At 40.0% G+C, this 23,783-nt stretch overlaps 1 protein-coding gene across 2 annotated transcripts in view; it reads left to right on the plus strand.

Moving 5' to 3' along the window:
- uggt1 (UDP-glucose glycoprotein glucosyltransferase 1) overlaps window positions 1–23,783 on the plus strand; it is a 130,189-nt gene that overhangs the window by 28,000 nt on the left and 78,406 nt on the right. For both annotated transcript variants that reach the window (XM_059651013.1, XM_059651014.1), the window contains exons 10-18: window positions 1,512–1,611; window positions 4,575–4,635; window positions 5,575–5,666; window positions 5,789–5,939; window positions 7,955–8,074; window positions 9,032–9,117; window positions 12,077–12,212; window positions 13,392–13,523; window positions 16,007–16,171. In XM_059651013.1, the coding sequence (XP_059506996.1) occupies window positions 1,512–1,611; window positions 4,575–4,635; window positions 5,575–5,666; window positions 5,789–5,939; window positions 7,955–8,074; window positions 9,032–9,117; window positions 12,077–12,212; window positions 13,392–13,523; window positions 16,007–16,171 (1,043 nt within the window). The remainder of the gene's footprint in view (window positions 1–1,511; window positions 1,612–4,574; window positions 4,636–5,574; window positions 5,667–5,788; window positions 5,940–7,954; window positions 8,075–9,031; window positions 9,118–12,076; window positions 12,213–13,391; window positions 13,524–16,006; window positions 16,172–23,783) is intronic.

Genomic DNA, 23,783 nt, shown 5'->3' on the forward strand with positions numbered 1-23,783 from the left:
TTGCATTTGTTAACACCTTTTCAAGATCTTGGGACCAAGACATTTAACAATATATACCTAGAAAAAACATGTTCTTGTAGGAGAAAGAGAAGTAATATTTTGTCAGAACAGACTGATTTTGAATAATATGGCTGTAATTAGTTAATTTCTCTCAAATGTCAAAGGAGCAAAAGCAGTGATGCTTTTTCTATTTGCTGATGCTTTTCATTGAACTTAGCAATGTTTCATGAGTTTGCAGAATAGGCATTGAACTAGGAATATCTTTCCTCAGGAACTGAGGGGATCAACTACGTATTTGCCATGTGGTTACAAGTACAGGTCAGAGGCTAGAAATTCCGTGGGGAATAACATCTGTCACCTTCATGCCTGTCCACCATCTACAATGCGCAAGTCAGGGATATGCTGGAGTACTCCCCACTTGCCCTCATTTTGCAGTTCAAACAATCAAGCAGCTTGACCCCACCCAGGGAAAAAACAACCTGCTAGATTGGCACTCCATCCACCACCTTCAACATTCACTCACTTCACCACTGTCACACAGTGCAGCAATGTGTACCATCTCCAGGATGGGTTGTGACAATTCACCCAGGATCCCCTGATACCACCTCACAACCTGTGCCGTCTGCCACCTGGAAATGCAAGGCAGCAGTTGGATGGGAGCATAATTGCCTGCAAGTTCTTTTAAGATGCACACTATCTTAACTTCGGAATATCTCACCATTCCTTCGCTGTCATGGGTCATAATCCGCAAACTCCCTTCCTGACCTTAACGTGACATCCAAGGACTGCAGGGGTCCAAGAAAGTAACACCGTATGGGGGTCCATTTCTCTTGGGCAGTCATGACCGGCATGGGGAATAAAGCTCCCAACTTGTGAAGAAATTTTTAAAAATGCATCTGTTCAAATGATAGGGAGCAAGGCTGGAACCAACGAGTTGAGTGTATATGATTAAAAACTCCACTGGTCAAAAAATTCTGTTAGTTCCTCATGTAGGCCAACTTTGGTTGAGAGAATGACTGGATGACTTGCTCATCAGCCGCTTCCTCTCACAGAAGAGATTTACTGCTGTCTTTCTACTTTGGATCAGATATATTGTTTTGCAAAATCTACTCTCATTAATTTGAAACAAAACACCCCAAGAGTTGTGACTGGATAAAACAGCAGCACTGATATCTACAGTTTTCATTCACAAAGGAAATGTAGATTTGAAACAAATTCCAAACAGTGTTTATATTCCTTGAGCTCTAAGTCCTGTGTGAAAAAGTGATTTCTGATATCAGTCCTAATTTCATTGCTTACCAGTTTTGACTTTTACAACTTTGTCTGACTTTCGCTGTTTCATTTGCAGTAATGTCGTGAATTTATCTTTTACATTTCCATAACGATCTTAAATAACATTGTGACTTCTTCAATCCTGGCTGAAATGCTCAAGGCATTTTATGTGCAATGCAGCATCTAGCCATTAATTTGTTGAATAGTTATGGAGATTTTATATCTGTTTATTGTGATAGATCTAAGCTTCCAAGCTGCTGCTAGAATCTTGGCTGCACCTACAGACGATGCTTTGATGGTAATGCGTGACTTGAGCCAGAATTTTCCCACTAAGGCCAGGTATTATGATAGACCTCTGTTTATTTGTGTAAACTGCATTTATATAATACTGATAAAATTATATTTACCTGTAATGATTTTGCTCTGGTAATTAATGGTGGGACCAGTGGTACTCACTATATATGCGCAAATTGAGTTGCAACTTCCACTGAATGCAAATGCACAGAATAGCTCAAACACAGAAATTGCTGTCTGAGATATTTTCTGCTCTATTATCTGTGTGAATTTAATTTTGTGCCCATCTCCTTGGAAAGAGTTCAGATGCAGCCAGGTGTTGCAGTGGGCGGTAAGAAAGGCCTGCCTTTGTTCACTGGCACTTTGTCACAGCTGTTTTCAGAAGCAAATGCGTGCACATATCAAACTGTATCCTTCTTCCTTACTCTAATACAACATGCTGACGCACCCCCCACTACCCTTTATATCCCTTGTGCCAACTTGTTGTCAAATCATACCATTCATTCCTCTCACCACCACCCTTTGCCCTTTGAACTTCTGTGCCAATTTACTCAGTATTCCATATGCTAAGTCCTCAGGAGTCATGTTGAGATTAAGGAATGCTCTTAAGTGTACGTCATGTCAAAAATGATGGTCACTGATAAAGAAAACAGTCCCTACATTTAATTTCATTCAATCATTTATAAACCTTAACATGCTCATTGTCCCATTTCAAAGATTTCATCAGGATTTGGAGCTGCCAATCAAGCTAAGTGATCATGATAGGTTGTGAAATGCATCATATGGCACCAGTCTTCTTATGACAACCCTCAAATGTGTGTCAACAGACTGATTTCGATAGAAAGTGCTGATTTTTTTTATCACTTCAGATATTTTGCTCAATGAAATTTTTAAAGGACAGGAAACTTAGATGTCTTAACAACTCCTTTGATAATACCATTGTCACGTACATGTCTACCTGCAGTAATCCCAAATATTTTCCAAAGGGTCCCACAGATCTCGCTCAAAGGGTATCCTACCTCACCAATGATTACTGACAAGCTTAGACCTTCTGCTGCTCAGTCTACGGTACACAAGTTGCCAACACAAATGGATCTGGCGAAAGGCATCTGCACTAGAACATGTGCAGTTGGTTATATGAACCATAGATGTGTGAAGTGCAACACACTTCCTTTTCCCCAACAGTGAAAATTACAGGGACCAAATTCCAAGGGTGAGATTTCTGGATTCTGTCCTGTGGCACAATTTTAGCTTCATAATGACCTTAAGTACCCTAAGTATCCTTTTTGTAATGTTGATAATTATTACCGTATTGTCTTGCTGCAAATGAAACTTAACTTCTATGAGTGCAGAATTTCATTGTTTCAGTTTTTAATTATTACTAAAGATGCAATTATCTATGTCATTTTTTTTTTGTCAGATTTCTTGTTAAATTAAGTATTCTAATTGATACTTCCTGATTCAAATTCTAGACCTCCATTTGATGATTCTCATTGGTTAATGGGATTTTTCTTTTCTTGTCCTGTTCTTCCATGTCCCAGATCATTGCATAGAAGTTGCAGCTGTGATTAGATGTCCCTTAGACAGTAACTTGCTGTTTAAAAGCTCATGTTAAGTCTAAAGGACATCATTTTTTTTCACTGATCGTGGTTAAATCTGATCCCATAATTCTCAAGATTATATTTAATTTGATTTCAGGCCCTTTTTATTCATGTTGTATGAGCAAAAAGTCACAGGAACTTAAGAACAGGAATAGGCCATTCAGCCCCTCAAGCTGTTCCACCATTCAGTGAGATCAAGGCCAATCTGTGGCCTATATCTGCCTTTGGCCTACATCCCTTCATACCTTAACAGAACCAAAATTCATGTATTTCATATTTAAGATTAACAACTGGTCCAGTATCCACTGCTGCTTGTGAAAGGGAGTTCCAAGCATCTACCGCCCTTCACAAGCGGAAGTGCTTCATAACATCTCTCCTGATTTGGTCTAGTCCTAATTCTAACTCTATGCAAGACCCCAGCTCCAGTTGTACAATTCCCAATCTGTGGAAATAGCATTATCTACCCTGTCGTTTCCTCTTAATATATTAAGGATTTTAATCAGATCATCCTTTAACCTTTCAAATTCTAGAGAAAACAAGTGTAATTCTGTAATCTCTCTTCTCAACCCCTGAAGTACAGATATCATTCTTGTAAACCTATGTTGTACTCCCTCCAAGACCAATATGTCATTCTTAAAATGTGGTGTCTAGCCTACTGTCAGTACTCCTGAGTCTAACTGGATTTTGTGTCAGTACAACATAACTTCTGCATCCCTGTACTTTAGCCGTATAGATATAAAGACCAGCATGACATTAGCTTTCTCGATTACTTTCATTACCTATTTGTGACATGTCAGGAATTGACCCTCAATTCCCTGGGTTTCTTCCTTGACGGTGTCTTACATGGGACTTTATCAGATATCTTCTGAAAGTCCAGAAACCAGCATCCTGAGACGTTCCCCTGTCCACAACCGTAGTCACCTCTTCAAAAAATGCTGTGACGTTTGTCAGGCATGATTTGCCTGTCATGGATCCATGCGAGCTTTCCTTGATTAACTGAATATGTTCAAGTTACCCTATCCTTGATTATAGATTTCCCCAGCACAAATGTTTGGGAAACTGGTCTGAAATTCCCTGGTTTTCCTCTTTTGCTCTTCTTAAAAAGCAGCAGGACATGAGACATTGGAACAGTAGCATAGAATTCGTTTCTTCTGTAAATAGATATTCCATGAATTACTTGGTGAATTCTCACTGTTGGAATTCACAGGGAGAAACATTTATGTTGGTCCAGATTATTAGAGGCTATGAAAAGTAACTAAGGATCTGGACAGAGTACAGAAAAAATACAGTGTTCATAAACTACAAATTGAGAATATAATAGATCTTGTTTATTGCCTAGAAATCCATAATTTATTGAGTTTCTCAATTACAGAATTAATGTACATTTTCTGTTTTTCTAATACACAGGTCTATAACCAGAACTGTTGTGAACTCTGATATGAGGCGGGAAATCGAAGAGCATCAACAAGTAAGTGTGCATTTAATATTCTGCCATTCTGCTCCAAATAATTGCTATTTTATATTGGAAAGCAGAAAGTTTCATTGAATTTTGTGCGCTCTCATGATAATTGTGAAGTAGCCTGAATTAATGCTTATTTTATTGTTTAAATCTTGTGCTTTTTGACACTTTCTGTCGTGCTTCCAGTGTGCCTGAAAGTGCGGTTGAGTTACCAGCTGACCAGTAAATATCTTCAGTCTAATATAGCTGCTCCAGCTTCTCCATTCATCCTTATGTTTCTATATGTCTGCTTCCCAGACCCTCACTCTCTTAACGAGGGCCCTGTGCTCACATGAAGTGGGAAGAAGGTGAATGTGTTTTTTTTCTTAATTTTGGACATTAGGAAATAATAGAATCAGTGGAGGGATTGAATGCCATTCAGAACACCAAAGCAAGTGATAAAGGACTGAACAAAGTTAAATGACCTCATCAGTTATTATGGAATAGGAAGCACAGGAGCTGCTGGTGTGGTGACCATTTTAATGCTCATTTAAAATTGGATTTATTTCTTATTGCTCCGACTTAAGGAAGTGACTATTTAATTGCACTTTTGTTCCAAAGACAACCATTCATCTTGTATAATTAGTGATTATGTGCTAAAATATTTAACTGTCAAGGCATGGCAGTTGAGGAATGGATTAATAATCAGGAGCCTTGATAATCTTTGTTTTAAATTTTCCTCATTTCACCCCACACCCCCAATGAGGACTGGTAATACTTATCTCAATATCTGAATTGCTTCTCTGCTCAGGATCAGTAAACAGCAGACTCTGTAGCTCACTGGGCATGTCTCAATTGTTGTCTGGCTAAACAAATCTGTGAATCTGAGACTAAAATAGAAATTTTATGCTGAATGAGCAGGAATTACAAGAAACATTTTTGGCAGTAATTCTTTACTTTTACTTTCAGACCTTCAAAGAAACATTTGGCCTTCACCCAGGTGATTCTGCACTTTTCATCAATGGCCTTAGTATTGATCTTGATGTGCAAGATATCTTCAGGTATGGGAAGCCAGTCTATCACAATATATGCAAATAAATTAAAACACACATACAAATTGTAGAAATTAACCAGCGTTTGTTTCCTTTCAAAATTAACAGTCCTGTCTTGGTGTGTTTGCCAGTGTTCTGGACTTACTGCGCAATGAGGCCCGTCTCATGGAAGGTCTCCACGATTTGGGAATTCAGGGGGATGAACTGCATGAATTACTGAAGTTAAATGTACAGCCAGCAGATTCTGATTATGGTGTAGAGATTCGCAACCCAGCTATCTATGTAAGTTTGATTGTCCCGTATCCTTGGCTTTGTTATTTATCATTCAAACAAGGCTATTTGCTGAAGTAAGTGATAGCTCAAAGCAGAGGCCGTCAAATTTGCTTGCCATTCGTTGAGATCATGGCTGATCTGACAATCCTTGACTCTATTTTCCTGCCTTATTCCCATAACTTTTGATACCATTATGGTTAAACATCTGTCAGCCTCTACTTGGAATATACTTAACCCACTGTCCTTTAGAATAAAGAATTCCATGAAATAACTGCACAGAGGCTGGTATCCTGTCACCATGTCACCCTTTGTACATGTGCTCAGTACACTGGCTGTGGCCAACCAACTAGGCGTCAGTCCCTTGAACTGAGGAGACTCTGAATCCCCTGTTTACGTTGGCCACCAAGAGCCTCCTGATGGCCCAAGTTAACAACTTCAATCAAGGGTCTTGCCGTCAAAGATCCACCTGATTCCAATCATTACAACTGCATTTAAAGAAAAAGAAATACTCCTTATCTCTGCCTGAAGTGGATGTCCCTTAAATCTGAGTTTATACCCTCTGGTCCCAGACTCTAGGATTAACATCTTCTCTGTATGACCCAGTCAAGCCCCCTAAGAACGTCACATGTTTTAGTAAGGTCTCCTCTCATTCTTCTAAACTCCAACAAGTACAAATCCAACCTACTGAACCTCACGTCAGAAGAAAATCCCTCTATACCTTAGTTCAACCTAGTGCATCTTCTCTGAACTGCCTCCAGTGCCAGTATGTCCTCCCTTAGATAAGGGAAACAAAACCATTTACAGTATTCCAGCTGTGTTCTGTCTAGTGCCTTGGATAGTTTTAGCAATGCCTCCCAATTTTTGTTTTGTTTCTATTGAAATTAAAGCTGCCAGCCCATTTGTCTTCCCTTTTAAATTCTGAACTTAGATGTCAGCTTTTTGTGAAACGTGTATCAGGATCACCAAATTCCTCTATGTTACAGCTTTCTATAGTCTTTCTCCATCTAAACAATATTCAGCTTTTCTATTCGTCCCAAGTGCATAACCTCTCATTTTCTCATCATACTCTTGTGTGCAAATTTTTTTCCACTCCCGTAACCTGTCTATATTCCTCTGTGGACTCTCTGTATCATTCTCGTTTTTTGTCTTTTCTCCTGTTTTTGTGTTATCAGCTAACTTGATAACAAGGCATTTACTTCCTTCATCCACGTCATTTAATATGTATTATTTATGTGTTTACTAAATTCTGCTCACACAATGTTGGCTAGATTGTCATCTATTCCACCAAATTTTGTGACATATTCTTAATGACAGGGTCTTGCTGTTAGGGCTTCTTTTGAAAGCGTATTAAACGGAACTTTGCTGAAGCATTTTCCGTACTCTGACTTTACTCACTATTTCAACAATGCCCTCATAGCATAATTATGAACTTTGAGGACTAACTTATTCTGATCGTGCAAGAACTAGTTTAAAGTGAAGTAAAGCCATTGTTGTGTTCCAGCATCCTTCAGTTTTACTTGCATTTATTATCGCAAATGTTTTATTAACAGACACCTATGGGACCAAGAGTGTGCGGTCAATCAAATATTCTGGTTGATCAAGAGGCCCACATAATCAATGTTTGAAACAAAACGCTAAGTAATAGAAACATAGCAGGGGGTATACCCAATACTGTTATATTTTCTTTACAGCATAAATCAGTGAGATGATAATGCAACTTTGCCTAAAACAAAACTTAGCAGGAGAGAGCCTTCTCATTCACACCTGCAGCTGACTACTTAGACATTACAGAGATCATGATAATTCAGTAATTTAGGTATTTTAGGTATATAAGTTCATAAGTTTGCTGCACTTATATTCAAACTCCTGTACACAGTATCAGCGTGGTGTCAAAGTTACGGTGTGTCAGTAAAAATCAAAAGATGTCAACATTACTCATTTGTAATGATTATACTTAAATGCTGCTAACTCAGTTGGGAATGGCATTGTTGATGTTGATTATATTACCATTTTGCTCAAAATAGTGGATCAATAATCTGGAGACGGATAGCAAATACAACACCTGGCCTTCTAATGTGCAGGAACTTCTGAGACCCACATTTCTTGGAGTTATCCGACAGATTCGGAAAAACTTCCACAACTTTGTGAGTAAAACAAAAACAATTTAGTTTTATTTAGGCGCAAAGCAGACGCAGAACTCCATTTTATATGTTACAATAAAGTTATTTATGCTAGTAGGAAAATGAAAACGTATGTCCTAAAAACAATTTTGAAAGCATGTGATTTTGTCAGCTATACAGCCGAGCTCTTAAACTTTATTGCAAAGGAGTTTTCGGCTGATAAATAGTTGGTAATACAATAGATAATATAACATGCTTTTATTTTCCCAGTAGTTGGTCTTGCTGGGCATGATTTGCTGAAGGATAATGTTATTTTAATTTACTACAAAAATATGGCTTAACACCACATTACGTCACCTGCTTTTATTCAGTGATTTTGCCCTCACATTCCAAACTTTTTTTTTCTGCAAGGGAGAAATTGTACCAAGTTAGACTGTATCTGTGGTCCATGTCCATGTGCAGCAGAGCTCAGTGAGCTTATATGTTCTTCCTTTGTGACATTTTGCAGTTATCAGATCAAAGGGATTAATCTCTCTGGATGGTTGGGGAATCTTGTAGCTGGACACTAAGAATAAAACAAAGATGTCAGACAAAGCCTTTCTCACATGTGCATGAACCAGTTTCCTAAGTGCTTCTTTTTAAAGCAAATGGTTTTGATGGATTTAACGCACAGTAGAGATTCCAATCCAAGATATTACAAAAAAAATGTTTAAATGGATCAAATCGCCTGCAGTGGTATACCTAACAAGATTTCTATTGTGTGAAATACTCCACTGTCCAAATATTTTAAACTTTGTTAAATGTGTTGGTATTCAAAAAGCTCTGTTTTTGTAACATCGTTAAATTCTTTTTGATCATGATGCTGAGTTCCCATTTACTTCTCTGAATTGCTGGCACTTTAAAGAGACAAATCCCTGAGATTTGTACTTTTGAGCAACAATGTCTGCTTAAGCTATTTCTGATAATTTTGTTTAATTTTAGGTACTCATTGTTGATCCAACTGATGAAGGTACACCTGAGTTGCTGAAAATGGCAGAAATGTTTTATACAAATGATATCCCCCTCAGGTATGTTTTCCACTGATTCATTCATTGATGTTCAGGTATTTTTCTGATACGTTAAAGATATTGTTTGTGCTGAGCAACACTGTTTGTTTTCTACTTCAGGTTTTACAATCTCCCCTGCTATCTCTGACTAACCTTGGATTTCCTTTTGAACAAATGTTGTTCGTTATTAAAATCCACAGCAAGGCCTAAACTAATTGCGATAACAAAATAAGACAATTGTCCACTTTCACAAATGGCTGTGTTTTCAAACCAAGCTCAGTTAAGTTCTTTTGTTTCTTCAGTAGCCTCTTCAAACAAGGCAACGATTTATTCATGGAACTCAATGACTAAATAAAAAGAAAGTCAAAGTCAAGTAGAACTCATTGATGAAATATATCTTATTTCATCTTTACTTCTACAAAGCAAGAGTTCTAATTTTAATGAAGGAGCAAGGTGGCCACAAAGTTTGAAGATGATAGTATTATTTCAGACCACACGAGTTCATAAGATGTCCGAGCAGGTTGCTTTAAAAAAAACTGGGAGAAAAGTTATTTTGGACTCAAAACATCAACTCTGCTTAAAAGGATGTTCACATTTGTGGACCTAAGTCTAGAATCTCTTAACTGGCACCAAGGTATACTAGTTTCACAGGAATGTGCCTTATTGCTTACTTGCATGATTTGGAGATCTAGACGGTATGGGAAAACACAATGAATGAAAGAATTATGAAAAAGTAAATGCGATTTTTACATATTTTTCTTCAGGCATTTAAAATTAAAAAGAATTGTTATGTGCATTTATCAGTGCAGTTGCACTTTCTTTGAGAGTTCACCAAGAAGGATGCAAATATATATAAATCTGTATAAAATAAATAACCATTGCATCTCTGCAAGATCATAGGTAAAACTAGCCAATTAATCCCATTACCCAGATCTTGCTTGACTATCTATAAATATTTTCTCTTTAAGTATGGATCACAATCTCTCATGAATTTTATTGTTGAATCTGTTTCCGTCATCTTTCAAGTGCTGAACCTCAGATCACAGGAACTTGCTGTGTTTAAAAGTTCCCTCCTGTTGCTTCTGGTTCACTTACCAGACACATTAAGTTTATGTTCTTTGGTTACTGACCATTCTGTCACTGCAGACAATTTATCTTAGCCATTCGCTGTTTTATCTCTGTTGAATCTCACCATCTCGTTTTCTGAGGAGAGCCAATTAAGTGTCTCCAGGTTGTCTGCACATCTGATGTCATTTTTGGTTCTTTTTCAGCCAATTTCTTCTGTATCCCTTACTAAAACACTGACAGCTGACATATGGTTACCAGATTTGATTACTGTGTTCTACTTGAGGCCTAATGGATGTTTAATAAAGACTTAACACAGTCACTATCTTGTAATACAGTGCTAGTGTCCCTGCCTGTAGACCAGAAGGTCCAGATTTGAGTCCCACCTGCAATGGGGATATATCGTAACATGCCCAAATAGGTTGATTTTTTAAAAAAAGTTAAAGGAAGAAAAGTTACTTTGGACTCAAAACATAACTAGGTTTTTCTTTTCACAGATGCTGTCAGACCTGCCAAATTTTCCAAAACTTCGTTTTTATTTAGTACAGGTTCCTTGCTGTTGTAACTTATTCCTCCAGTTCTAAAACCAAAAATCCCATTTGTGTTTTTTTAGCAGCCTTCTAAACATTTAGCATTTGTTTACATACGTGCCCAGGCCTTTCCATGCCTGCACCTCTTTTAATTCCTCAATATTTAGTCTTTATTGTCTCTCCTTATGCTCCATGGCAAAATATATAAATTTAATATGCCGCATATCTTCTCATTTTGCAAATCTACTTTTTCTCAAGTCAAAGGTGTAATGGTCCCAGTATCAATGTATGGGGACCACCACTGTGCGTTTCCCCTTCTAGTCTGGAAAAACTATGGTTCACTGCAACTTTCACCTTTCTGCCCTTTAGTCAGTACTGCACTCAGGTTGCTCCTGTTTCTTTAATCCCATGGGTTTGAATTTTGATTCAATTCCTAGTATATGTTGCTTTGACAAACATCTCTTGGAAGCCCTTATATACATCAACAATGCTATGCTTTATGAACCTTATTCTTCTTTTCATAAAGGAACACAGGAATGATTCATAGCTGTTTTTCATTTCTCTGACCATACTTTTCCATTGCCTTTTCTTTCATGGTTTGTCTCCAGAAATATCCCCGACATTGATGGTAGGCTGACTGACTTTTATAGTTTACAAATTTTCACCTTTCCCCTTTTCAACAGTGGTGTAACATTTATGGATAGGATTTTCCCTGGCCTTCAGGATACCTCTGCCGTTCAAATGAGTGTCGGAAGCTCTCACTGTGTGGGAAAGAATCACTCATCTCTGATTTTTCCTGAACTGGCCAATTAGTGGATCACCATCTTCTGTGGGCTTTCGAAGCTGGGTACAGTGGCAAATAAGTACAGAAGATAGTGTTCCAAGGGGTAGGCGCCCCTCTCCAACCTTTTAAATGTAAATTAAAGGTATGCCTTCATCTTTAGTAGGTGGGCCATCATTGTGGTTTGGAGGGATGCTGGGAAACCACTCCTTGGGGAGGTCTGCAGCTGAAAGCAAGGGGGCCTCTGTGCTTTCTGAGCATTGGACACTCAGTCTGCAGTCAGGAGGTAGTTCCAGCCAGTTGGTCTGTTTCATCCTACCTCCAGGAGAATTCCTGTTGGCTTTCAACATTAGGCTTTGATAAATCTTTTCATTTGATTTAATTTGATTTGGTAACTTGCACGCCATCCAGCAGAGTGAAATTTCACATATTCATCCATCAATGTCCAGTGCCATCTATTCTCAAACGTTCAACCCAATGTTATTTAATTTTGTTTATTCCAAAAGGAATGTCAGAGGGATGAACCATCAAATGTAATTTTTATTCAAGGATGATTCCAACAATGAATGTGGTTGATAACGAGTGATTTTACTTTTTGTAACAGGATTGGCTTGGTATTTGTGGTTGATGATTCGGATGAGGCTAGTGGTCTAAAAGATCCTGGTGTTGCACTCTTCAGAGCATTTAACTTTGTTGCTGATGAATTGGACAATATGAATGCCTTCCAGACAATCATTTCGGTATGTAAGATGATAGCCTGGCACACGAGTGAGTGTTCAAATTCTACGTTTTTGTTTTTGTTTATTATCTTCCTTTCTTGTCAAGGGTGCTGCTTCATGCAGGAGTATAATACCAAGGACCAAATGAGATGAAGTCATTGATCAAAAAGCAAAATACCAAAAAAATGTGAAAATCTGAAATATAAAACACAATGCTGGAAGTAGTCAGCAGGTTGGGCAGCATCTGTAGGGAAACGAAACTGTGTTATCATTTCAGTGTTGATGAGTTCTATGGAATGGCATCAACATGAATTCATGTTCCCCCACTCCATAGTCTAGGCCATCATCATCCTTCCAGCCAAGCTTTCTAGTTTGTATGCTAACATTTTTATCAATCTTCTTGAATGGCTTTGTCCATTCAGTTAGTGCTGGACTAAAATTAATTTCCATTTGAGAATGAGATTTAAAATACCATGAGAGGCAAAAAAAGAAGCTCGGTTTAGATTAGATTCCCTGCAGTGTGGAAACAGGCCCTTCTGCCCAATACGTCCACACTGCTCTTTGGAGCATCCCAGCCAGACCCATCCCCCTATAACCCACATACCCCTGAACACTACAGGCAATTTAGCATGGCCAATCCACCTAGCCTACACATCTTTGGACTGTGGGAGCAAACCGGAGCACCTGGAGGAAACCCACGCAGACACGGGGAGAATATGCAAACCCCGCACAGACAGTTGCCCGAGGCAGGAATCGAACCTGGGTCCCTGGTGCTGTGAGGCTGCAGTGCTAACCACTGAGCTACCGTGCTTAGAGACTAACGGTTGAAAAACAAATATACACTAGCAGTCTCTCTGTTGTTTATCAACCGTATCCAGCTTCTCCTATGGAAGTAAATTTAGTGTACTAATGGAGATTTTTCATTGTCATTTCATCTACGCTCAGAAGTCCTACCCCTCCCCAACCCCTCTGTTTACTGTAAACTGTCACACATAGATTTGAATTGTGGTTTGTATGATAAAGTTTGGTTCCTGGAATTTTATCTTTATTGGAGGTTAGGTGTGCTGTGTGAAATGTTTTATGGAATAAATTGTAAATGTCCTTTGTTGATGTTTGGTGGCAAAGGAGCAGTATAAGTAGATCAATTGTTTCGTTTTTGTAATCCTGAGTTTTATCCATAGTCTTTTTATTTTCTTTAAGATATACAGCAAGGTAAAGGAAGGTGAAAAGCTGGCAATTGAACACATCATTGGCGTCTTGGAGAAGGACTTTTCAAACATAGAGGTGTCCAGTATTCTGGGACCTAATTCAGCATATGACAGAAACCGTAAGGTGAGACTTGTTAATTTGTGACAGTCATGAACTCTGTTTCTTAGTTAAGTTGATTTCAATACATAGGGTTAAATCGTACAGCCTCTGTCTGTTGGGTTTGCAGAAGTGGGGTGTCAGCGTCATGCTCGTTCCTGAGCTGTACCTCATAGTACAGCAGATAGGTTGGCATCAAAATTAACAGTGTGTCTTCTTGTTTAAATAATTAATCAGGTCAATTGAATTTGGTGCCAAGCTAGATAATGTAGTATCCATACCATAATCTGGTTGGTGTGCTTGGACAGGCACAAAAGGACATGCCATTTGATTTAAGCGGACTGCTTTAAAGGTGGGAAGGAAAGACCGGGGTCACAATTCCATTTCTTGTGTGCATTTGGGGAACATGCCTGAGATCCACTAACCCCAACCCCCTAGTCAAATCCATCACTCCCATTCCTCTCTAGGTTTTCACCAGCTTTCTAGGATGGGTCCTGCAATCATGGTGGAGCAGGAAGAACAGTCTGAGCTAGTTTGGCTGACTCCAAGTATGTCATGGCTGTGAGGTTGACACCTTCTGGGTGCATCAAGCACCAGTCAACAGTCACCCTCCCTTCTGGGTGGGAGGGGGGAACGGGGTGAACAGTTGCAACCGCACTCTGTAAATTCCAACCCTTTAGATTTTCTTTGATTTATCGCTGAAGGTGGACAATTCCATTGTCTGGTAATCAAGCGAATATGCACTTGTTGCTCTGAAATTGTAAATCTGTTTGTGTAGAGCAGCAGAAAACACTGTTCAGCATCAGTACTGTTGATCTAATAATAAGTTTCGGAGAACTACCGCATGAGTACAAAAAAAAGTTACCTGAACTGTAATTTACAAACAGCTAACATCGAGGAGAAGGAGCACTTCTATGGTGTCCTAAAAGAAATATAAGTCAAAAATAGGGTGTTTAATTCAAAATAAGTATTTCAAAATTCATCGACTAAATAATCTTAACAGTTGGGAAAATTTCAAATAATTAAAACGAAGAATTGTGGATGCTGGAAATCTGAAACAAACAGAAACAAATTGCTGGAGAAATTCAGCAGGTCTGGCAACATCTATGGAGAGAAAGCAGAGTCAACATTCCAAGTCCAGTGAAGCTTCTTCAGAACGCACAATTCTGGGAGAATTTCAAGATGGTGTACACTATAATTGAAAAACTTGCAGGAATTTTGACTGGACTGCTTGTGTAATGACCTGCCAGAGGAGAGTGAATCACCTCAAATGGTTGAAGTTTCAGTTGCTGAGCAGTTTGGGAATAGTGACCTTTAACTATCAAAGTTATTATTGAAAGGGATGAGTTCAGTTCCAAATTAAGTATCTAATCAGGGGAGAGGGCTGATTTCATCATCATTACATAGAAATTGGCAAACAAAAACTGAAATCAGCTGTTTGCAGCTAGATCTACATTTGGAAAGTGGTTGATATCATGGTCTTTAAAATTATGAAAGAATCTGCTAAAGTCATTACATTGAAACTGCTACGTTGGGGAAATTCAGAGTGTGGGAGTGCACTGTTACAATTCGAGCCAAACTGTTCATGTTTGAAGCCAGGAAGCAATTTTTCTGAATATTACTAGAAATTAGAACGCCATTTTTTCCCCCAAAGATACATGGATGTTGGGTCAAGTCTAAGTTTCAAGATTGCATGTTATTTTAGATAGGGCCTCAAGTGACATAGGAAAAAGGCAGGAAATGAAGTTAAACTACAAATCAGCTCTTATCAAATAAAATGACTGAGCAAAGTTGATGGTCTGAATGTCCTGCTCCAGTAATTATGTTCTTCATTTCATTTCATTTCACCTTGAAATGAGAACTGTCGAACATTTTCATGTGAGGATTTTGTATGTGGTGTTTTAATAACTATTTTAAAGTGAATGAAGCAGAATAAGTTATCCTTAGCTCTATCCTTTTAAATTCTGTAACTTTCACAATGCTCAAAGATATGCAATACTATTGTAGCTACTCTGTAATTCAAGTGACTGCGTATTTTCTGAAAGAAAACCTTTCAAGCAGAATAATAAAGATTGGAAAGAAGTAATTTTGTGCATTGGATTCAAACTGTGTGTCAAGTGGGTGATTTATTACTTAATTCAGCTTAATATTTCTTTTTAATATTGTTCAAATTGATGTGCATTTTGCCAGCCCTTAAAGCATGGTTATCAGTGTTTAGCAATTCACTCCTTAAAAAAGTAATTTCATGACAACAAAAATTACAATTTAATAAATATTTTATGAAAATGCAAATCAAGATTAATATGGGTTTGAAGTTCTAAAGTTTGTCACAAATTGTTTCTACATTTATCAAATTAAACCTCAAGTTGCTATTAACCCAGACTTGATAACATTACTAAAAGTTGCAATTATGTCAGGTTATTTAGCAGGTAATTGTTTAATGTAAGGAAATGTAGAAACAGTGATCTGTGCTGAGCCGTGTTTCTGTTACTTTTGTTTTTCTTTGTTAGGAATGCAAAGATTACTATAAGCAGTCAGGCCTGGGCCCTCTGCCTATTGCCCTTTACAATGGCATGCCCTACCAGAGAGAGCAGTTGGATCCTGATGAGTTAGAAACTGTAACGATGCACAAAATCTTGGACAACACTGCTTTCTTTCAGAAAGTTGTTTATTTGGTAAGTAAAATTACATGATTTTTGTCATACCTGAGTTAATTCATTCATGCATTTTGGTAAAGCAACAAGGGCAGGACTTGTACAGTTAATTGTGGCGCCCTGGGTGGTATTTTCGAACAGACAACTCTGGGTTCAGTTACCTTCTTTGAAAGTTGCTTGACTGGTAGATAGGGTGGTTAAGAAAGTATTTAGCACATTTGCCTTTATTGCTCAGCCCAATGAATGTAGGCATTGCGACATCATGTTGAGTTTGGACACACATTGGTGAGGTCACTTCTGGAGTACTGTATACAATTCTGCTCACCCTACATAGGAATGATATTATTAAATCGGAAAGGATTCGGAAAAGATTTACCAGTATGTTGCTGGGAATGAAGGGTTTGAGTTAGAAGGAGAGACCGGATAAGCTGGGGCTTCTTTCAATGGACCGTAGGAGGTTGAGTGGTGACTTTATTGAGGTTTACAAAATCATGAGGGGCATAGATAAGGTGAATGGCAAAGGCCTTTTCCCTAGATTGGGGGAGTTCAAAGCAAGGGGGAATATTTTTAAGATGAGATGAGAAAGATGTAAAAAGAGCATGAGAGGTGATTTTTTTTTAAACGCGAGAGTGGTTCATGTGCGGAATGAACTGCCAGAGGAAGTGGTAGGTGCAGCTACGACATTTAAAAGACATTTGGCTCAGTACATGAATAGGAAAGGTTTAGAGGGATATGGGCCAAATGCAGGCAAGTGGGAATAGTTTGGTTTGGGTAACTTGGTTGGCAAGTTACTCAATTGGACCTAATGGTCTGTTTCTATGCTGTGTGACTCTGACTGTATAAATCTCGCCTTAACTTCCTTTGTCAGTAGATAAACAATCCCAGCTTTTCTCGTCTCCTGACGTGATTGTAGCCACTGGTCCTATATTTTTAAGAATATTTTTAGACTTTTTTTTATTAAGAGCTAACAACTACAGGATGATCCATTTCCTTTTTCTATTCAAGAGGGGGGAGCAAAAAGACAGGTAGTTGTTACAGGGCATTCTATAATTAGGGGGACAGACCGTATCCTATGCAAGCCGGATTGGGAGTCCAGCACGGTGTGTTGTCTGCCCGGTGCCAGGGTGCGGGACATCTCCAACTGGCTTGAGAGGATATTGGAGCGGGAGGAGGAGGATCCAGTTGTTGTGGTCCACGTTGGGGCTAACAACATAGGCAAAGCTAGGGTAGAGGACCTGTTCAGGGATTACAAGCACTAGGAAAGAAATTGAAGTACAGGTTCTCAAGGGTCATAATCTCCGCATTACTGCCTGAGCCACGTGCCAATTGGCATAGGGATAAGAAAGTTAGAACACAGAACGTAGAACAGGCCCTTCGGCCCTCGATGTCGCGCCGACCTGTGAACTAATCTAAGCCCCTCCCCCTACACTATCCCATCATTATCCATATGCTTATCCAAGGCCTGTTTAAATGCCCCTAATGTGGCTGAGTTCACTACATTGGCAGGCAGGGCGTTCCGCACCCTTACCACTCCCTGAGTAAAGAACCTGCCTCTGACATCTGTCTTAAATCTATCACCCCTCAATTTGTAGCTATGCCCCCTTGTACAAGCTGACATCAATATCCTTGGAAAAAGACTCTCACTGCCTACCCTGCCTAATCCTCTGATCATCTTGTATGTCTCTATTAAATCCCCTCTTAGCCTCCCTCTCTCCAGTGAGAACAGACCCAAGTCCCTCAGCCTTTCTTCAAAGGGCCTGCGCTCCAGACCAGGCAACATGCTGGGAAATCTCCTCTGCACCCTTCACAAAACTGTGTTGACTATCCCTAATCAAATTATTCCTTTCGAGATGATTATAAATCATCTCTCTTCTAATCTTTTCCAACACTTAACCCACAACTGAAGTAGGTCTCACTGGTCTATAATTACCAGGGTTGTCTCTACTCCCCTTCTTGAACAAGGGGACAACATTTCTATCCTCCAGTCTTCTGGCACTATTCCTGTAGACAATGACGACATAAAGATCAAAACCAAAGGTTCTGCAATCTCCTCCCTACCTTCCCAGAGAATCCTAGGATAAATTCCTTCCAGCCCAGGGGACTTATCTGTTTGCACACTTTTCAGAATTGCTAACACCTGCTCGTTATGAACCACAATCCTGTCTAGTCTAGGAGCCTGTATCTCAGTATTCTTCTCGACAACGTTGTCTTTTTCCTGTGTGAATACTGATGAAAAATATTCATTTAGCGCCTGTCCTGTCTATAAGACCATAAGACATAGGAGTGGAAGTAAGGCCATTCGGCCCATCGAGTCCACTCCGCCACTTAATCGGGGCTGTTGGGCATTTCAACTCCACTTACCCGCACTCTCCCCGTAGCCCTTAACTCCTTGAGAGATCAAGAATTTATGAATCTACGGCTTGAAAACATTTAACGTCCCGGATTCCACTGGCCCATCACTCTGGCTGAAGAAATGTCTCCTTGTTTCTGTTCTAAATTGACTTCCTCTAATTCCAAGGCTGTGCCTAGTCTCTCCGCCTAACGGAAACTTCCCGCGTCCACCCTTTCTAAGCCATGCATTATCTTGTAGGTTTCTATTAGATCTCCCCTCAACCTTCGAAACTCTAATGAATACAACTCCAGGATCCTCAGCCATTCATCGTATGTTAGGCCTACCATTCCAGGAATCATCTGTGTGAATCTCCGCTGGACACGCTCCAGTGCCAGTATGTCCTTCCTGAGGTTTGGGGCCCAAAATTGGACACAGTATTCTAAATGGGGGCCTAACTAGAGCTTTATAAAGTCTCAGAAGCACATCGCTGCTTTTATATACCAACCCTCTTGAGATAAATGACAACATTGCATTTGCTTTCTTAGTCACAGACTCCACCTGCAAGTAAACCTTTCAGAGAATCCTGGACGAGCACTCCCAGATCCCTTTGTACTTCGGCTTTATGAATTTTCTCACCGTTTTAGAAAATAGTCCAAGCCTGTATTCTTTTTTCCAAAGTGCAAAACCTCGCATTTGCTCATGTTGAATTTCATCAGCCATTTCCTGGACCACTCTACTAAACTGTCTAAGTCTTTCTGCAGCCTCCCCGCTTCCCCAGTACTACCTGCCTGTCCACCCAACGTCGTATCATCAGCAAACTTCACCAGAATGCCCCCAGTCACTTCATCCAGATCATTTAATGTACCAAGTGAACAGCTGCGGCCCAACACCGAGCCCCGCGGGACACCACTTGTCACCGGTTGCCATTCCGAAAAAGAGCCTTTTATCCCAACTCTCTGTCTTCTGTCAGACAGCCAATCCTCAATCCATGCCAGTAGCTCACCTCGAACACCATGGGCCCACGCCTTACTCAGCAGCCTCCCGTGAGGCAACAACCACTGGGGAACCCTGGTCCAACCTACTTGTTGCCTCTTCAAAGAATTCTAACTGGTTCGTCAGGCACGACCTCCCCTTACTAAATCCATGCTGACGTGTTCTAATCCGACCCGGCACTTCCAAGAGTTTAGAAATCTCATCCTTAACAATGGATTCTAGAATTTTACTAACAACCGAGGTTAGGCAAATCGGCCTATAATTTTTCCGTCTTTTGCCTCGATCCTTTCTTGATCAAGGGGGTTACCACAGTGATTTTCCAATCCTCTGGGACTTTGCCTGACTCCAGTAACTTTTGAAAGATCACAACCAACGCCTCCGCTATTTCCTCAGCCACCTCCCTCAGAACTCCAGGATGTAGCCCATCGGGGCCAGGAGATTTATCAATTTTTAGACCTTTTAGCTTTTCTAGCACTTGTCAGGGAAGTAAACACGTGGCTAAGGGATTGGTGTGGGAAAGAGGGATTCATTTCATGGGACATTGGCATCAGTTTTGGAACCGGGGGAATCTGTGCCATTGGGACGGTCTCCACCTGAACCGATCTGGAACCAGTGTTCTAGCGAAAAGGATAAATAGGGTGGTCAGTAGGACTTTAAACTTCTGAGTCGGGGGGAAGGGAAAGTGAAAGTGACAAGAAGTATGGAGTTAAATGGAAAGATAAGCAACAGGATAGCATGTGTACAGTTGGGTTTAAGCTCGAGGCAGACTGGGAATGTAGCAAAAATGAAGGATAGCTTAAGACAGCTTAGGATTTCCAATATCTGTAATAATGATAAGAAAGTTAGCATTAAGGCACTTTATCTAAATGCTCGTAGTATTCACAACAGAGTAGATGAATTAACAGCACAAATCCTCTTGAATGATTATGATGTGGTAGGTATCACAGAGACATGGTTGCAGGGAGTTCAGGACTGGCAATTAAACATCCAAGAATTCACAACAAATCAAAAGGACAGGGAGGTGGGCAGAGGGGGTGGGGTTGCCTTGTTAGTTAAGAATGAAATTAAATCTACGGCACTGAATGACATAAGGTCAGAGGATGTGGAGTCTGTGTGGGTGGAGTTGAGACCTCCTAACAGTGATCAGGATCAGGGGCGCAAGATGCACCGGGAAATAGATAGGGCATGTCAGAAAGGCAAGGTCACGGTGATCGTGGGGGACTTCAGTATGCAGGTGAACTGGGTGAATAATGTTGCCGCTGGATCCAAAGAAAGGGAATTCATGGAATGTTTGCAGGATGGCTTTTTGGAACAGCTTATGATGGAGCCCACAAGGGAGCAGGCTATTCTGGACTTAGTGCTATGTAATGAGCCAGACTTTATAAAAGATCTTAAAGTAAGGGAACACTTAGGAGGCAGTGATCATAATATGGTAGAGCTCAGTCTGCAGTTTGAAAGAGAGAAGGCAAAATCGGATGTAATGGTGTCACAGTTAAATAAAGGTAATTACAGCGGCATGAGAGAGGAATTGACGAAAATCGACTGGAAGCAGAGCCTAGCGGGGAAGACAGTAGAGCAACGATGGCAGGAGTTTTTGGATGTAATTAAAGACACAGTACAGAGGTTCATCCCAAAGAAAAGAAAGATTATCCAGGGCGGGATTAGACAGCCATGGCTGACAAAGAAAGTCAGGAAATGTATCAAAGAAAAAGAGACAGCCTATAAAGTGGCCAAGAGCACTGGGAAATTAGAAGATTGGGAAGGCTACAAAAACAAACAGAGGATAACAAAGAGAGAAATAAGGAAGGAGAGGATCAAATATGAAGGTAGGCTAGCTGGTAATATTAGAAATGATAGTAAAAGCTTCTTTTAATACATAAGAAAGAAATGAGAGGCATAAGTAGACATTGGGCCACTCCAAATTGATGCTGGAAGGCTAGTGATGGGAGATAAGGAAATAGCTGAGGAACTTAATAAGTACTTTGCATCAGTCTTCACAGTGGAAGACATGAGTAGTATGCCAAAAATTAGGGAGAGTCGGGGGCAGAGTTGAGTATGGCAGGCATTGCAAAAGAGAAAGTGCTAGAAAAGCTAAAAGGCCGAAAAATTGATAAATCTCCTGGCCCCAATGGGCTACATCCTAGAGTTCTGAGGGAGGTGGCTGAGGAAATATCAGAGGCTTTGGTTGTAATCTTTCAAAAGTCACTGGAGTCTGGGAAAGTCCCAGATGATTGGAAAATTGCTGTTGTAACCCCTTGTTTAAGAAAGGATCAAGGCAAAAGATGGAAAATTATAGGCCAATTAGCCTAACCTTGGTTGTTGGTAAAGTTCTAGAATCCATTGTTCAGGATGAGATTTCTAAATTCATGGCAGTGCAGGGTCAGATTAGAACAAGTCAACATGGATTTAGTAAGGGGAGGTCGTGCCTGACAAACCTGCTAGAATTCTTTGAAGAGGTAACAAGTATGTTAGACCAGGGAAACCCAGTAGATGTTATTTATCTCGACTTCCAAAAGGCCTTTGATAACGTGCTTCATGGGAGGCTGCTGAGCAAGGTGAGGGCCCATGGTGTTCGAGGTGAGCTACTGGCTTGGATTGAGAATTGGCTGTCTGACAGAAGACAGAGTTGGGATAAAAGGCTCTTTTTCGGAATGGCAACCGGTGACGAGTGGTGTCCCGTAGGGTTCAGTGTTGGGGCCACAGCTGTTCACCTTGTATATTAATGATCTGGATGAAGGGACTTGGGGCATTCTGGCGAAGTATGCTGATGATGCGAAGATAGCTGGACAGGCAGGTAGTACTGAATAGGTGCAGAAAGATTTAGACAGTTTAGTAGAGTGGTCCAGGAAATGGCTGAAATTCAACATGAGCAAATGTGAGGTTTTGCACTTTGGAAAAAAGAATACAGGCATGGACTATTTTCTAAACAGTGAGAAAATTTGTAAAGCTGAAGTACAAAGGGATCTGGGAGTGTTGGTCCAGCATTCTCTAAAAGTTAACTTGCAGGTAGAGTCTGTGATTAAGAAAGCGAACGGAATGTTGTCGTTTATCTCAAGAGGGTTGGAATATAAAAGCAGTGATGTGCTTCTGAGACTTTATAAAGCTCTAGTTAGGCCCCATTTAGAATACTGTGTCTAATTTTGGGCCCCACACCTCAGGAAGGACATACTCCCCTGGAGCGTGCCCAGCGGAGATTCCCATGGATGATCCCTGGAATGGTAGGTTTAACGTATGATGAACGGCTAAGAATCCTGGGATTGTATTCATTGGAGTTTAGAAGGTTGAGGGGAGATCTAATAGAAACTTACAAGACAATGTATGGCTTAGAAAGGGTGGACGCTGAGAAGTTGTTTCCGTTAGGCGGGGAGACTCGGACCCGTGGGCACAGCCTTAAAATTAGAGGGGGTAAATTTAAAACTGAAATGAGGAGACATTTTTTCTGCCAGAGTGGTGGGCTTGTGGAATTCATTGCCACGGAATGCAGTGGAGGCCGGGACGTTAGATGCCTTCAAGGCAAAGATCGACAAATTCTTGATCCAACAAGGAATCAAGGGCTACGGGCAGAGTACAGGGAAGTGGAGTCAAAATGCTCATCAGCCATGGTTTAAATGGTGGAGTGGATTTGATGGGCTGAATGGCCTTGCTTCCACAGCTACGTCTATGGTCTTATGGTCTTTTTCATAATTGAGCAAAGTAATGGAAATTGATTGTCTGGCACACATTCCAGATTGATTTTTGATTTACAAGGCAATTAAGGGTTTTGGGGAGGCAGATTGAATAATGGAGTCAAGGCCACGGTCAGGTGAGTCATGATTGTGTTGAATATCAGAGCAGATTTTAGGGGCTGTGTGGGGGATACACCTTCTAATTCATGTGTTCTTATGACAGGTTATGTAAGGTAATATGGTGTTTTGCAGTTTAATTGAAGCTAAGTTTTTGAAGAATTTGGAAAAAAAAAATCAACATTTAAATAAATCAACCAGGAAGAACCAAATAATTACATTACTACAATGGATTATTCTTCATAATTGTGTTCGAAAATAATTGTGCATAAAGCATGCACCTATGTTATTGTTAATGAAATGGTCAGGGAAGTACAGTACGATAATGAAAACTTTGGGCATCAGAGTGAAATACTTGAAGTTTAAAAAAAAGTCTTTGGGTTATTTGTTGAGCTGGATGAATGATAAAAACATTGTTGTAAGTACAAAATTTTACATTCTAGCCCTCCCACACCCTCCTGTTTCCCTTTCAGGCGCACACATTTTTGTAGTTTTTACTCATTGTGGTATACTTCATTGACTTCTT

The sequence above is a fragment of the Stegostoma tigrinum genome, chromosome 14 (genome assembly GCF_030684315.1).
Source record: "Stegostoma tigrinum isolate sSteTig4 chromosome 14, sSteTig4.hap1, whole genome shotgun sequence".
Taxonomy (NCBI): domain Eukaryota; kingdom Metazoa; phylum Chordata; class Chondrichthyes; order Orectolobiformes; family Stegostomatidae; genus Stegostoma; species Stegostoma tigrinum.